Source organism: Gallinula chloropus, assembly GCF_964237585.1.
Source record: "Gallinula chloropus genome assembly, chromosome: 3".
Taxonomy (NCBI): domain Eukaryota; kingdom Metazoa; phylum Chordata; class Aves; order Gruiformes; family Rallidae; genus Gallinula; species Gallinula chloropus.
This window is the reverse complement of record NC_140087.1, coordinates 10,454,824-10,467,694: the sequence shown is the minus strand read 5'-3', so window position 1 is coordinate 10,467,694 and position 12,871 is coordinate 10,454,824. Positions and strand designations below refer to the sequence as shown.

The window sequence follows — 12,871 nt, the reverse complement described above, 5'->3', positions numbered from 1 at the left end:
ACTGGTGATAATTGGTTGCTTCTTGCAAGAACATCTGTTCTATCTTTCTTAAGAAATGAAGTACAGACCCTGTTACCTAGACAACAGAATCCTTCTGAGCATCATGCACTATAGAAGGGCAATATCAACCTAAGTAACACTTTATACTCGTTCCCCTCACCCCTCTCTTATCATCATTAATGCAACCAACCGACATGACTTTTTAACATTAAGCCTGTATTTATCAGGTCCCATAAAATCAGGCCCACTTTCACATACATTAAAAGTAACAGCTGTGTTACTGTCTTTTGGCCAAGCAACAGTCACTTTGAGGCACTGTAACCGGCCAGTTTCCACTCCTGTGACTGCCAAGTTGTCAAGCTGAAAGCGCTACAGCTTGGGACTTGCTCTCAAGAGTACTCATATCAAATCTAGAAATCTTAGTTCAGTCCCCTTGAACGGTGTCCAGCAGCAGTCACCTTCATTGCCATGCCCCTGGGCTACTGGAGATATTCAAGCACCATCAGGACTCATCCCGTACCAGCATTCACTAGTGCCCTCCAGTCAAATTAAGGAAAGCAGCAGCAGGTTAACCTTTGGAAGATGTCTTTGGTTGCCTTAGCAAACTCACCACAGTTGTAAAGGTATGGATGAAACATTAACAATGAAGTGCACCAGATGACAAATTCTCTGCGTGCTCTCGTTACATGGATGGATTTTTTTCCTGCGTGAATGTGATGGAGGACCAACAAACATGGAAACTCAAATGATGGATGAAACCTACAGATTAAGCACTCAGAAAGGAAAAAAGAGCTCACTGGGGCAGAGGAAGAAACAAAACAATCCCACCACTCAACTATTACCCTAAATTGATCTCCATCTTTGCACTGACAGCATGCTAAAATACTTTCCATTCTCCCTCTCCTACCTTGGCTGCAAGAAGAGGAGCAGCACTGTCTATCCTCAAATGCATACTGCAGATGTCCCTACTGGGGCTGCGAGGGAGGTGAACTTAAGTAGAACACCTATAGCTTTTATACCTTTGTTTTTGTACATGCAACAGCAATCATACTTTGGTTATATATTTAAAGCTTCACATTACAGTCACTACAAGCCAACAGGACCAACAAGTGCCAAGCAAGAAAAGGAGAAAAGGCTATTAAACCAACATATAAGCAATGGGTTGACCACAGACCACACAAAAGAACCGAACACTTTAGGACTTTACTAATGCAAACATGACTAGTACTTTTATGGGAATGCTCTGACAAGTTGCATTTCCATATTTTTCCACTAGTATGTGGAACAACACAAAAATCATTATACGAACATCTGATAAGCAAGTAGATGGCAATCTGAGCATTAACAAGAGCAATGAGGAGCATAAAGTTTAACCATAGAAGATAAGTGTGGTGTTATTTGTTTTGCAGATCCTGCATTTTAAAGGGGACTTCAAGGCCACTTAATTTGTTAAAACAGAAATGGTTTAAAGGAAGTCTTCGACAGCAGCACCATATAAAGCAAGGTTTCATAGGAGAAAGATAACACTTAAAGTAATCCCAGTGGGATAGGAATATAAATCTGGTTTTCCAGCCCCAAACCTAAAACACCAAACCATGAGTTCTGGGAGTCCTGAAAAAAAGATAAGAAGAGCTTGAAAATGGTCTGGATTTGAGATGTCCCGAAGGCAGAAAAATAACTCATCTGGCCTCAGTCTGAAAATCTGAACAATAGAGATAGCTAAAAATGATTAAAACTTAAAATCACAGTAGAATTCCTTTTTTAGACTACAAAGCTTCAAGCAAATTAAGTGAATTTCAGATGTGTAACAGTACAGGAGACATTTTAGTAGCAGTAAAATATTCCTTAGGCCACAAGTATAATAAATACTTAAGTAACATAACATAAAGCCACGTGGATCCTCAGAAAAATAAAACTGGCTAAATGGAACATAGGCAAGAACAAAAATCACTAATACATAACAAAAATCACATGTCAAAAAAGGAACAATTATTAATCTGAAGAGCAAAGATACTAAAGGCAGATGAGGACACTGAACAAACCTTGGAGACTGGTGAGACAGAAATCATTAATTATAGTAATAGGAAGCTTTTCTTTTCTTTTCTTTTTTAGTAGAAGCTTAGAGAAGTCGAACCAACATGGATCCAAGACAGAGCTAGTGGATGGGAAACTGTGGCATTGCTTGTAAATATTAAAAGCATCTGGAGATAAAGGGGGAAGCAAGCAAGTAAAATAGTACAAAAGGCAACTGAGGTGAAAAAGAAACTAGAATAATCTAATAAGCAAGTGAAAATATGGAAAGACAATGAGAGTTGAGAAACAAACTCTGCAGGGGTGATGGGATGGGATAAATTTATTAGAACAGAAAGAAAAGGCGGAGGCTTCCTCAAACGTCTTCAAAAGCTGGCAGCAGATCTCTAATTTCATAACTGTCTATAACCCAAATTATTTTACTGACAGCTTCTTTCATGATGCTGTTCACATATTCAAAAAACTGATAACTTTTTCCAATAGTATAGCCTGTCTGGACTACCCTAACTTCAGCATCCTTGGGTGGCTGGCTGCACATGAAAGAGCTCAACGTCATGTATACTGAGCACAGATAGACACGTCCCCACAATTTAGTACACGAGAGACAACAGGTAGGTTTGGGGAAGCTTCCTGACGCTGCTGGTGAGGTACAAAGGATGCACACAATGATCTTCCTACAGGGCAGAGCATTTTGCCAGTCAGGTGGCTAAACAGAGCAGAGAACAAAACCATGATGCTCACATCTTTCTTATCAAAATGCAAATTAAGCACATTCTGCATAGTAACAGCCTCCCACTGTAAGCCTGTGGGCAAGACACATCGCAGAGTTAAAGACATCCAGGATATCTATTTAGTGACTATTGTACCACTAACTACAGTTTGGAAACTGTAGTCTCAAAATCCCCATGTAATAATGTATCAAGTCATCTTAAAGACAATAAAAAACAATCAGTATGATACAGTGGAAGCTGTATTTAAACTGAGCTATTTTTCAGCTTATCACAAAAACAGACACAGAGGTTCACCAGAAAACAAACACCACACTGGAACTTTTAACACAACAACATAAGTAAAGTTTCAGTAGATGGTAACGTGACATCTTGTCTTCAATAAGAAAGCTAATTACAATTTACATACAAAAATGTGCATAGTAAAATACAGCTGTAGACTAAACCCACTATCCACTTAGCCATACAAAGGACAAACCGATGCCAAACAATGCATTGAAAAAAGCAACTTTTTATTACTGTTTGGTTGAGCCCTATAGATTTTTCCACTGATGTTCCATTTTCATCCAACTATCTTCTATTCTGTATTACTTTATCCAGTTTAGGCCCTGCTAATAACCTTTTATTTCTGCTTCACAGACTCAATCGGCACAGAGAAGCCTCTGACAACTTGTGAGTCAGAATCAGTAGAGACACCAGTAAGGATGATATTGTGTTGGGTGTACATTACAGAACCCCCTGATGAAGATGGGGAATCAGATGAAGTCTCCTCTCTAACTCAAAGAAGTCTCTGAACAGTAATCCCTGGTTCTTAAGAGACCTTAAGCTCCCTGACACTGGAAGGGCAACATAGAAGGGCACAAGCAACTCAGGTAATTTTTGGAGGTATGAGGGACAATGAAGAACTGGTTGGAGATGTGGCAATCAAAGGCAACTTTAGTTGTAGCAATCATCAACTGTAATAATTCAAGATCCTGACCAAAGAGGGTTAAGTATCAGAGCACAGACCTGGAGTTTCAGGAGAACAGACTTCGGCTTATTGAAGGAACTCGTAGGCGGCTATGGGAAGCAGCTCTAAAGAGCAAATGAGCTCAGGAAACCTGGTAGGTCTACTCAAAAATACAAGTTATCAGGAGACCAGCTCAGCTAAGCACCTCGTCAGAGTTCCAACCAAGAAGGACAGTATACAGAGGGCTGCAAACAGGGACAGACTATGTAGGAGGAGTTTAGAGGCGGGAAGGGATGGTGTCAGGAAAGCTCACCTTGAGCTGACACTTGCAAGGAATGAGGGCAACAAAAGCAGCTTCTGCCACTGAATTGGTTGTGAAAGGCTGAACAAGAAAATATGAGCCTGTTGCCAAAAGAAGACCCCTCAAAAAAAAAATCCAAAAAACCCCTCTGCCATCACTTCTTGGTCTGAGGCATCGAAAACAGCCACATGTAACATTAATATAGAGAATGACACTTTCTAGAATTATGTAAAGTCAAAATATCATTTAAACAATCTTAAAACTCCACACAATAAAATAAAGCCATGTATAAACTCCTTTTTCTTGACTACGGGGAAAATACAAACGGAGAAACATAAGGAAAACATGGAATGAGAAAGAAAATGTGAAAGGAGTAAAAGGTTTGCTACACAGATGCAGAAGAGAACCTCAAATTTACAAAACATTCCAAATGAAGCTTTAAAACGTTTATCTTCATGTGAGGCCACACATACACGCACACACAATCTTGCAGGGAGTATTTAAGTTTGGCAAATAAGTATCTGAAAATGCCTTTCCTGCATTATTTACAACTGTGTTTTTCTTTGAGTGATAAAGTAGTTGTTTGCTTTCAGTGCATCGCTGCCTACAGCTCACCCTGAAGAGGCCTGGCTTTGCTTTTTCCTTCCTTTCTGCTGAAGGCACCGTCAGCTGGCTGTTCATCTGTGTGTTCTGAGGATATTCAGATTCAGAAGCAAACAGCAAACTCCAAGTGAGCACAACCGAGCCTGGACAGCGCTGAACACCCATTTTCCCTTGTCAGCTGCACTGGGAATTTGGATTTTATCCTAACTGATGTCAAGCACCAAATTTTTAGAGAAGCTTCTTTGGCTCACACTGGTTCAGACTGGGGAAAATCTTTTTTCTTCTTAACACACTTGCCACAGATTTGTTGATACTGCTCTCCTGCTTTGAGCAGAGACACAATTTCAAGAAAAGGAAAAGTAACATCTCTCTTTAAAAAAAGCTTCAAATGTTATACTTAGGAAGCAATGGTGTGCTAAAAGGAGCGTTTCCCTTTTCCTTTCTCCTCTGCATGCTGTCCTTTGTTGTTGCTCACTTGCTGAAGAAGGTGGCTGTAGCTGTACAATGGAGCTGACTACCTGCTCCAGATGATGCTCCACTTTCCTTACAACTATTTGACAAAAAAAATGATCCTTCAAGCTGCAAAACTTGTTTTCAGAAACATTACAGTGCCAGTGGGCCCATAAGAAAAAAGCTTAATTGATTAAATAAAAAAAATCTCTTTTCATTCCACAGATTTACTACCTGCATACTTTTTTATTTAATGAAGTTAATTGTTCTTTCAGATACAATAAAATAAAAGACAAAAAAATATCCACAAAGCCCTTTTGAAGAATAACCAAAGCAAGAATGTAAGTACTCCCTTACACAAAAAGCATGTAAATTACACAGATTATACAAGATTAGGCCATGTAACACAGAGAGCTTTTATTCTTCCTACGGCATGCAAAACATGAGTTGTCATGTAGCCGAACCAAAAACCTCTTTCCAGCTGATTCATACTTATAAAATCACAATGCACAGACACCCCTAGCCAACACATGCCTTAACTCTCCAATTAAAAAAAAAATTAATCTCTTTTTTAAACTTCTATTTATTTCACTACCTCCAGATATTGAAAGAGGGAGTGGAGTTTCAAAGTTTCCACAAACAAATCTAACAATCTTTTCTAATTAGGTAGTAGGGAATTTATGGGGAGATATTACATTGCCAAATATTCCACACATTTATATTATCTTGGCAAGGGAAAAGAAGTTCTGACATTCAAAAGGAATCTCCTACAGCAAATATACTCAGGGACACAGGCTGCTTTCTTTTAAGCCTTGTATCACCTAACCTCGCCTTAAACAAAGCCCAGGGACCAAGGTTAGGAATTAATTTTTCTACATAACAGTAAATAAATACTGCAATCTGCTGTGATAGTCAAGGTCAAAGACAAGGTCAATACAGCCAAAGCAGAGGACTCATATCTATTACAAAATTCTAGGGCACTGCAGTCGAAGAAAAGCAATAGCACTGTAATTCCAAGTGTTGTATTAATACTGAGAAGTTATACTTTATTCCTGTGCAGCTGGTCTGGTCCAACAGGCTATACAGCCAGCCTGGGCTACAGATCCACACTAAGCAGCTTCATGTTCAGTTTGTTTGGCCAAAAGCAGCTCCTAAGTGAGGTGCAGCCCCTGACACAGGAAATTAGCTGTAACAATAAATATAATAATAAAGTAAATAAGCTTTATTAGCTCTACCAACAAGGCATGACATGTCCCCTTGAGTGTCCCTGCATCACGCTGCCAGCGGCACTGCCAAGAAGCACACGCAAAGGCACAAAGTGCTTCAAGACAGAGACAGTACATCTAGCCAGCCCTCCCTGGCTCAGCTTCAGCACCACTGATGCCCCAAAGCCCAGAGGCAAGAGATGCATCCCCCAAAGAGCTGCCTACATGCAAGGGGAGGCCAGGGACAGCAGGGAGGTGGACAAGAAGAACATAAATACAGTGAGGCACAGCCTTGCTCAAGACAGCTGAGGAGCACATGAAAAAAGGTTACAGTAAACCTATAGTTTAACCTGTAAGGCTCCTAAAACCCTGCCTACCCTCAGAAACTGCACTTTGCCCTATACATTGCATCAATAGGCAAAAGGCCTGAGAATGATTTGTGCACACTAAAACTGTTCAAATGAGCTTTCAGTAACTCATTTAACACCACAGCCCAAATTATTTTAGCCTGTACCCATAAATGCAAGTACGAACACAAAGGCCAACTAATGCTCCCACTGGAGTCCCACAGTGCACTGGCAGCGTTTCAAGGTCTCCCAGAAGGAGCTGCCTCTAGCAGCTTTGCTAACAGCCAGCACACACAGGCACAAAAGGATGTGGCAACTAAACTGGTTGTGTGTCCCAGACCCAATATTCACGCAGGGCAAAACTGCAGCATTTCAGGGCACTCTCATGCAAGGCTTGGAGAGAAATGCTGCTGGTTCGTGGTTATACTTCTCCCATTTAAATCACCTGTAACAGCATTATAAAAAAAACCAAACCCTAACCCTCTGATTTATAAAAATCTAATTAACTTTAGAATTAATCATAAGATCATTATTTACAGAGAAGATGGCTAGGACCTGGTAATTTATCCTTGGAAGAGGGGAAGGTCTCAGTGTTAGCAGTGGGAAAAAAAAAAGATGGAAAGGACCAGGAATTGACTGAATACCCTCCTAGGACCTAACTCAAGCTATAGGTTCACATGGAACCTTTAGTAGTAGTCCTCTTTGTCCACAGGCTGGGATTTTGGGAGCGAGATCTTAGAAGAATATAGCCTTAAATGGTCCTGGTTTAGGTTAAGAAGAGTATCAAGGCAAGACTATATTCACTGCAGTGCAAGCGACCATTAGAAACATTTCACTGGTTTCCAGGACACTTTTACTACCATATTTAATATACTTCTATGGAACTTTAATTTTGTGGGGTTTTTTTTCTTTTAAATTATGTGCAACTCATACCTGAGAACTGTTGTAACTGCTAGATTAAATGTGTATTTTGGTGAGAAACAGTCCCCAAAAATTAATTTGGGAATAAAGCTCAGACCATTCAAAATTTTCCAAGAACACTGTGTAAGACAATTTAAGTGACCAGTCAGGAACCTTGGACAAACAACTCAGGATACAAGAGGGACTTGCATGGTGGAACTTATCAAACCAATGTTTCTTCATTGTATTTCACTGCCAAGTCCTCCTGTATTAGTACAAAATGCTTATGTTTGTTAGACATACATCTGAAAGGCATGGCTCTATCCCTTCTAAATGGAGAGAAGATGGTATGACAGAATCTTTCAGGTTGGAAGAGACCTCTTGAGATCTAGCCCAACCTCTCTGCTCAAGCAAGGTCAGGTAGAGCAGGCTGCCCACGATTCTGTCCAGTCAAGCTCTTAAGCACTTCCACAGATGGAGACTTCACAATCTCTCTGGGCAGCCTACCCCAGTGCTGTCAGCCTCACAGTACAGAAGTGTCTTTTCATATTCAGATGGAATTTCAGGTATTTTAATGCATGCCCATTGCCTCTTGTCCAATCCCTGGGAACTATTCTTCTGAGCCTGGTTTCCGCTTCTTTGTATCTTGACAAGATCCCTCAAGCCTTCTCCAAGCTACACAGTCCCAGCTCTCTCAGCCTCTCCTCATGTCAGATACTTGCAGTCCCTTCATTATTTTCATGGCCCTGCACTGGACTAACTCCAACTGTTCCAAGTCTCTCTTGTACTGGGGGAACCCGGTACTTGACACAGAACCCAGGTATCACCTCAGCAGTGCTGAAATTAGAGGAAAAGGATCACCTCCCTTGACTTGCTGGCAACGCTCTGCCTGATGCAGCCCAGGATGCTGTTGACTGTCTTGACCCTGAAGGTGCATTGTTGGCTTGTGGTCAGATTGCTGTCAACCAGAGCCCCCAGGACCTTTTCTGCAGAGCTGTTTCCCAGACAGTCAGCCACCAGCATGTACTGGAGCTACTCCACTACAGATGTCAGACTCTGCATTTCCCTTTGTTGAACTTTATGAGATTCCTCTCAGACCATTTCTCCAGCCTGTTGAGAACTCTCCAAACAGCAGCACAACCATGGGGTCTATCAGCCACTTTGTCAGAGTTTTTGGTCTGGGGTAGACCACTACTGACTTGCCTCCAACTGGACTCAGCACCACTGATCTCAGCACTCTGGGCCCAGCCAGATTTCAACACACTTAATTTTCCACTTACCTAACCTGTAGTTTGTTACCTTGTCTACACAAACGTTATGGGAGACAGTAACAAAAGCCTTATTAAAGTCACAGTAATCAGCCTCCACAGCATTCACCTCCTTCACCAAGCCAGTCATCTCATCACAGAAGGCTATCAGGGTGGTTAAGGACAACTTCACCTTTGTAAATCCACACTACTACAAATCACCTTCTTGTTAAACTATCAGCAAAGTTATTGTCTCATTAAAATATTCTGAACATGTGGAGAACCACGTACACTGGTGCTTCTTTCATTTACTCACCTTTCACAGAACATGGTTTGGGGTTTTTTTGGTGCTGGGGTGGGGGGATGTAGGAGGGGTTTTAAACGTCAGAAGAACTACTCGTGTCATTTTAATGTGGCCTCTTTCCATGCTGATAATCTTTATTTAATCAGTAAACATTACCTAAGCTTTGAAATATAAGATTAACTATTAATGCACTAGTTATAGGTCTGCTTCTCTTTATGGAAAACACACTTGTTTCTTCTTGTTTCTATATGACAAAAAGTTCACCTTTCTTTTTCAACTGTTTCACCTTAAACCTTTTTCACACTTCTCATATTTGACCAACCTGAAATTACAGTGAAGCAAACAGCAATTTGCTACAGTATCTCAAGCTATATTGTTTTATAAGAAAGTCTGGAGTAAAACATCATTTAAGGAAGAATTACAGGAAGACCCACTGTGAGGTTCCAAGCAACTTCCACAGTGGTTGTAAAATTTCCCAGGCTGTACTGAGATTCATACAATAAAATAAAAAAGCACAAAAATCCTGAAATGGTGATGTATCATCAGAGGAAAAAAGATAATTTGACACACCACTTCCCCACAATGTTGTGTCCAGGTATGATGGAACCAGCTCCATACCACAGTGCTACCATGACAACAGGAAAGTCTCCTTCAGACTCTTCCACACATCATCTCCAAACAATTTAATTTTTTAGTACAATTTAAAACAGACAAAGGACAAGAACCAAAGAAAAATAAATAAAACCCTAAAGCCTCAAATGCTGTCAAAACTGACTTTATAGTAACAGGAATATAACCTGGTCCTGATATTTAAAGAGGATTTTTTTAATTTCTTCCACAGGCAGAAATATCAGCAAAAAGGTCACTGGTCAGATTCTGTGTAAAGAGACAGACAACCACACAGCCACCTCTCAAATCCATGACTGACCTTGACCTGATATTGACAAGTACTTTAAAAGGATAGTAGGTTTATCTGCTAAGTCTCTTCACACAGTACTGTACTGGTACTGTACTGTGCTGAACACAACGCAGTGGTTTGTTCAGCTCATGAACATCGAGGAGCGCTGAATGCCTCGCACCGCGTTGCACACCTGAGTGCTGTATTTCAATGCCACACTGACAGACTAGAGAGGGCTTCAGGCACAATCCTGGCATACACTCCAACAGCCCTCGGTACAGTGACAGCATTAAAACAAGGTAAATATTTAATCAAGCCATGGCACTTCTTTTGCAATGCAAGAAATTCTTGCGTTACAAACTTTCACTCGCTGTCCATCACTTGGACAGTAATGCACATTTTCACTCATAAAATAAACAATTAAAGATCAAATTCTACCTTCATATACAAACACCTACTTTTTTACCAACTGTGAAGGAACGATGGGCACACTCCAAAGCATGCAGTTTCTGAATTCATTTTTTTCTACTAAGACACAAGTGGTAGACATTTCTCCACACTTCACAAAACAAATAAGGAACAAGGAGAACAAACTGTTCTTGGGTATTAAAGGAGAGCAAGCTGCCATTAGTCTGAAGTAAAAAACACTATTATCAAGCAGACTTCTTATGGCAGTTGCAATCTTTCAGAACCTTTTTCCTTCAAGGCATTTTGAAAACACCCCTATTTAAACTAAATCTTTATTAAAAGGCTCTTGTGTATTTCCCCTCTCAACACAAAACCAGATAAAATTACACCAGGGAAAGGTATTACTATTACCTAGCAAGAACACCCCTTTCCACTAAAGAAAAATTATTACTATTTAGAAGGTATTTTCAGAAAATCTTATGCTTCAATAACCTTTAGGCTTGCACACGTTAAAAAAAAAACATTTAGACTATCTTTATGTCACTTAATTCAGAGAAATAAAACATGTATCAAATAATAGTCAGTAAAAATACTTTCATTTGTGTACACTTACTGCAATCTCTCTACAGGCCGACATGGATATCCCTGTACCTTCAATTTGCTTCAGTGCATACTCCTTCTCATCTTTTCTGTACACATACACACATAAAAAGGAAAAAAACAAAAGAGAAATATTTTTAGCTCTGACATATTACAGTGATCAATACATGTATAACAACTTCTTTTAATTTGCTGTGGATTGAGAAGCTCAAGAGTCAACCTGGTTTTATGCATGAATTACACTTTGATATTAAAAGAAAAAGTTTTAACTCAGACCACAAAAAATTCCCCGCAGAAAGTCATGCACAAAGAAAGTCTTTGTTAACCTCTATCTGTTCCTTTCTGAATCCACACAGACAGCTGCAAACACATCTATGGAGGCTTTACCCTTTTCCTTAAATTCTAGGACACCAGGTACTACCACAAAAATGCTGCACAGTTGTATCCCATACCCTGAAAACTCTCCTAGAAATACCTAGGAACCGCAAGATTCTTATTTGATTTTACGAGCCACTTCCAATCCACTTTTACTTCTGAAATACTATTAAACTAATTATACTTATTACCTAAGCGTTGTCTACTGACAGACCCCTACATGGCATATGAAACTGGGTGCTCTGAGGTACAAAGCTGGAGAACGTGAAACTGTTCAGCCCAAATCCAGTACCATCCTTCTAAATAATCTGCTTGAAGTCATTTAGAGGGAAGCCCAACAGAACAAGAAAATGAAGTAGCATCTCAAAGCCCTTGTGATACAACCTAACAGCTTACTGCCTAGGCTGAGGCTTTGCAAGGTTCAGCTGTCATTGAGAGGTGTTGATAAGCACTGACACCCACAGTCCTGATGCACTTCTGCGGGCTCACCAGTTACACCCACAAGCCACCATCCAAATTCCCAATGGTATTTTTGATAGACTTCAGTTCCCACTTCTTCCAGTCCCAAATCACTTCCTTTTGCTAAGCTGAAAACTTCACTTGACTTTGTTTCAAGAAAAATTCCAGATGTTTTCTGATAACACATGAAAACTCATCTCTGCTGCAATTTTTGCAACAAGTAAAGCTGCCTTTGAAGGAGGGAGTCACTCAGTGGCTCTTCCAAGTGGGAAAACCAAGTTCTGGTGCTGCACCTTAACTCAGAAAAAGTTTTTATTCCTCCCCTAAACAAACACTTACATGAGAGTTATGAAAATCTTTGAAAAGATATTCCCTCCAAATTAAAAAAGAAACATACCAAAAAAAAACCCACCTAAAAAAACCCCCAACCAACAAAAAAACCCCCAAGAACAACAAAACGAAACTGAAAACACACCCAGAGAAATTCAGTTCTAATGGAATTACAATCTGCTTTATTTTAAGCATGGTGTTCCAGTGTGGATGGGAAGGAAGGCCAAGCATGTCAGGCTACAGGCTTGAAGGACTTCTTTCTCTAGACAGGGTTGGAAGATTAATCAGAAGATCCTTCTGCAGCTGACACTGAAGGAATGGGTTACTTTGAGGTGACCTAGATAATATTGTAACTGCCAAATAGAGAAGAAATATGTTCTCATTCTGCACAGAGATGAGGATGGCAACTCACAACATGCCTTCCAACTACTCCCACCACCTTCACCTGTGCAGACACTTAGATGCAAATCTTAATTAACACCCATGAAAAACAAGCACAGGAAGATTGGACTCTACTCTTCGAAACCAAACTTTTATTCCTCTGTGCTAACTGAAATGAAATGGCCTCATATCACAGTATTTTAAGCTTTTAACTTCTGAATCTGTAGTTGGGTGGGGACACCCAAATATTTTCAAGGGTAAAAGAAAGCCCATGAAGTTACCATAAGTAAAATTGAGCCAAATACAGCAGTAACAGCTCATAACAGCTCGTAGGAGCTGTTCACCATGTACACTT

At 40.1% G+C, this 12,871-nt stretch overlaps 1 protein-coding gene across 3 annotated transcripts in view; it reads right to left on the bottom strand.

Moving 5' to 3' along the window:
* Positions 1-12,871, bottom strand: part of CDK19 (cyclin dependent kinase 19) — a gene marked incomplete at its 5' end in the record, with an annotated part of 123,502 nt that overhangs the window by 94,346 nt on the left and 16,285 nt on the right. For 2 of the 3 annotated variants that reach the window (XM_084261242.1, XM_084261243.1), the window contains one exon: positions 10,985-11,060. In XM_084261242.1, coding sequence (XP_084117368.1) covers positions 10,985-11,060 — 76 coding nt within the window. Of the gene's footprint in view, positions 1-10,984; positions 11,115-12,871 lie in introns of all 3 variants that reach the window. The other variant, XM_084261241.1, reaches the window with a different exon arrangement.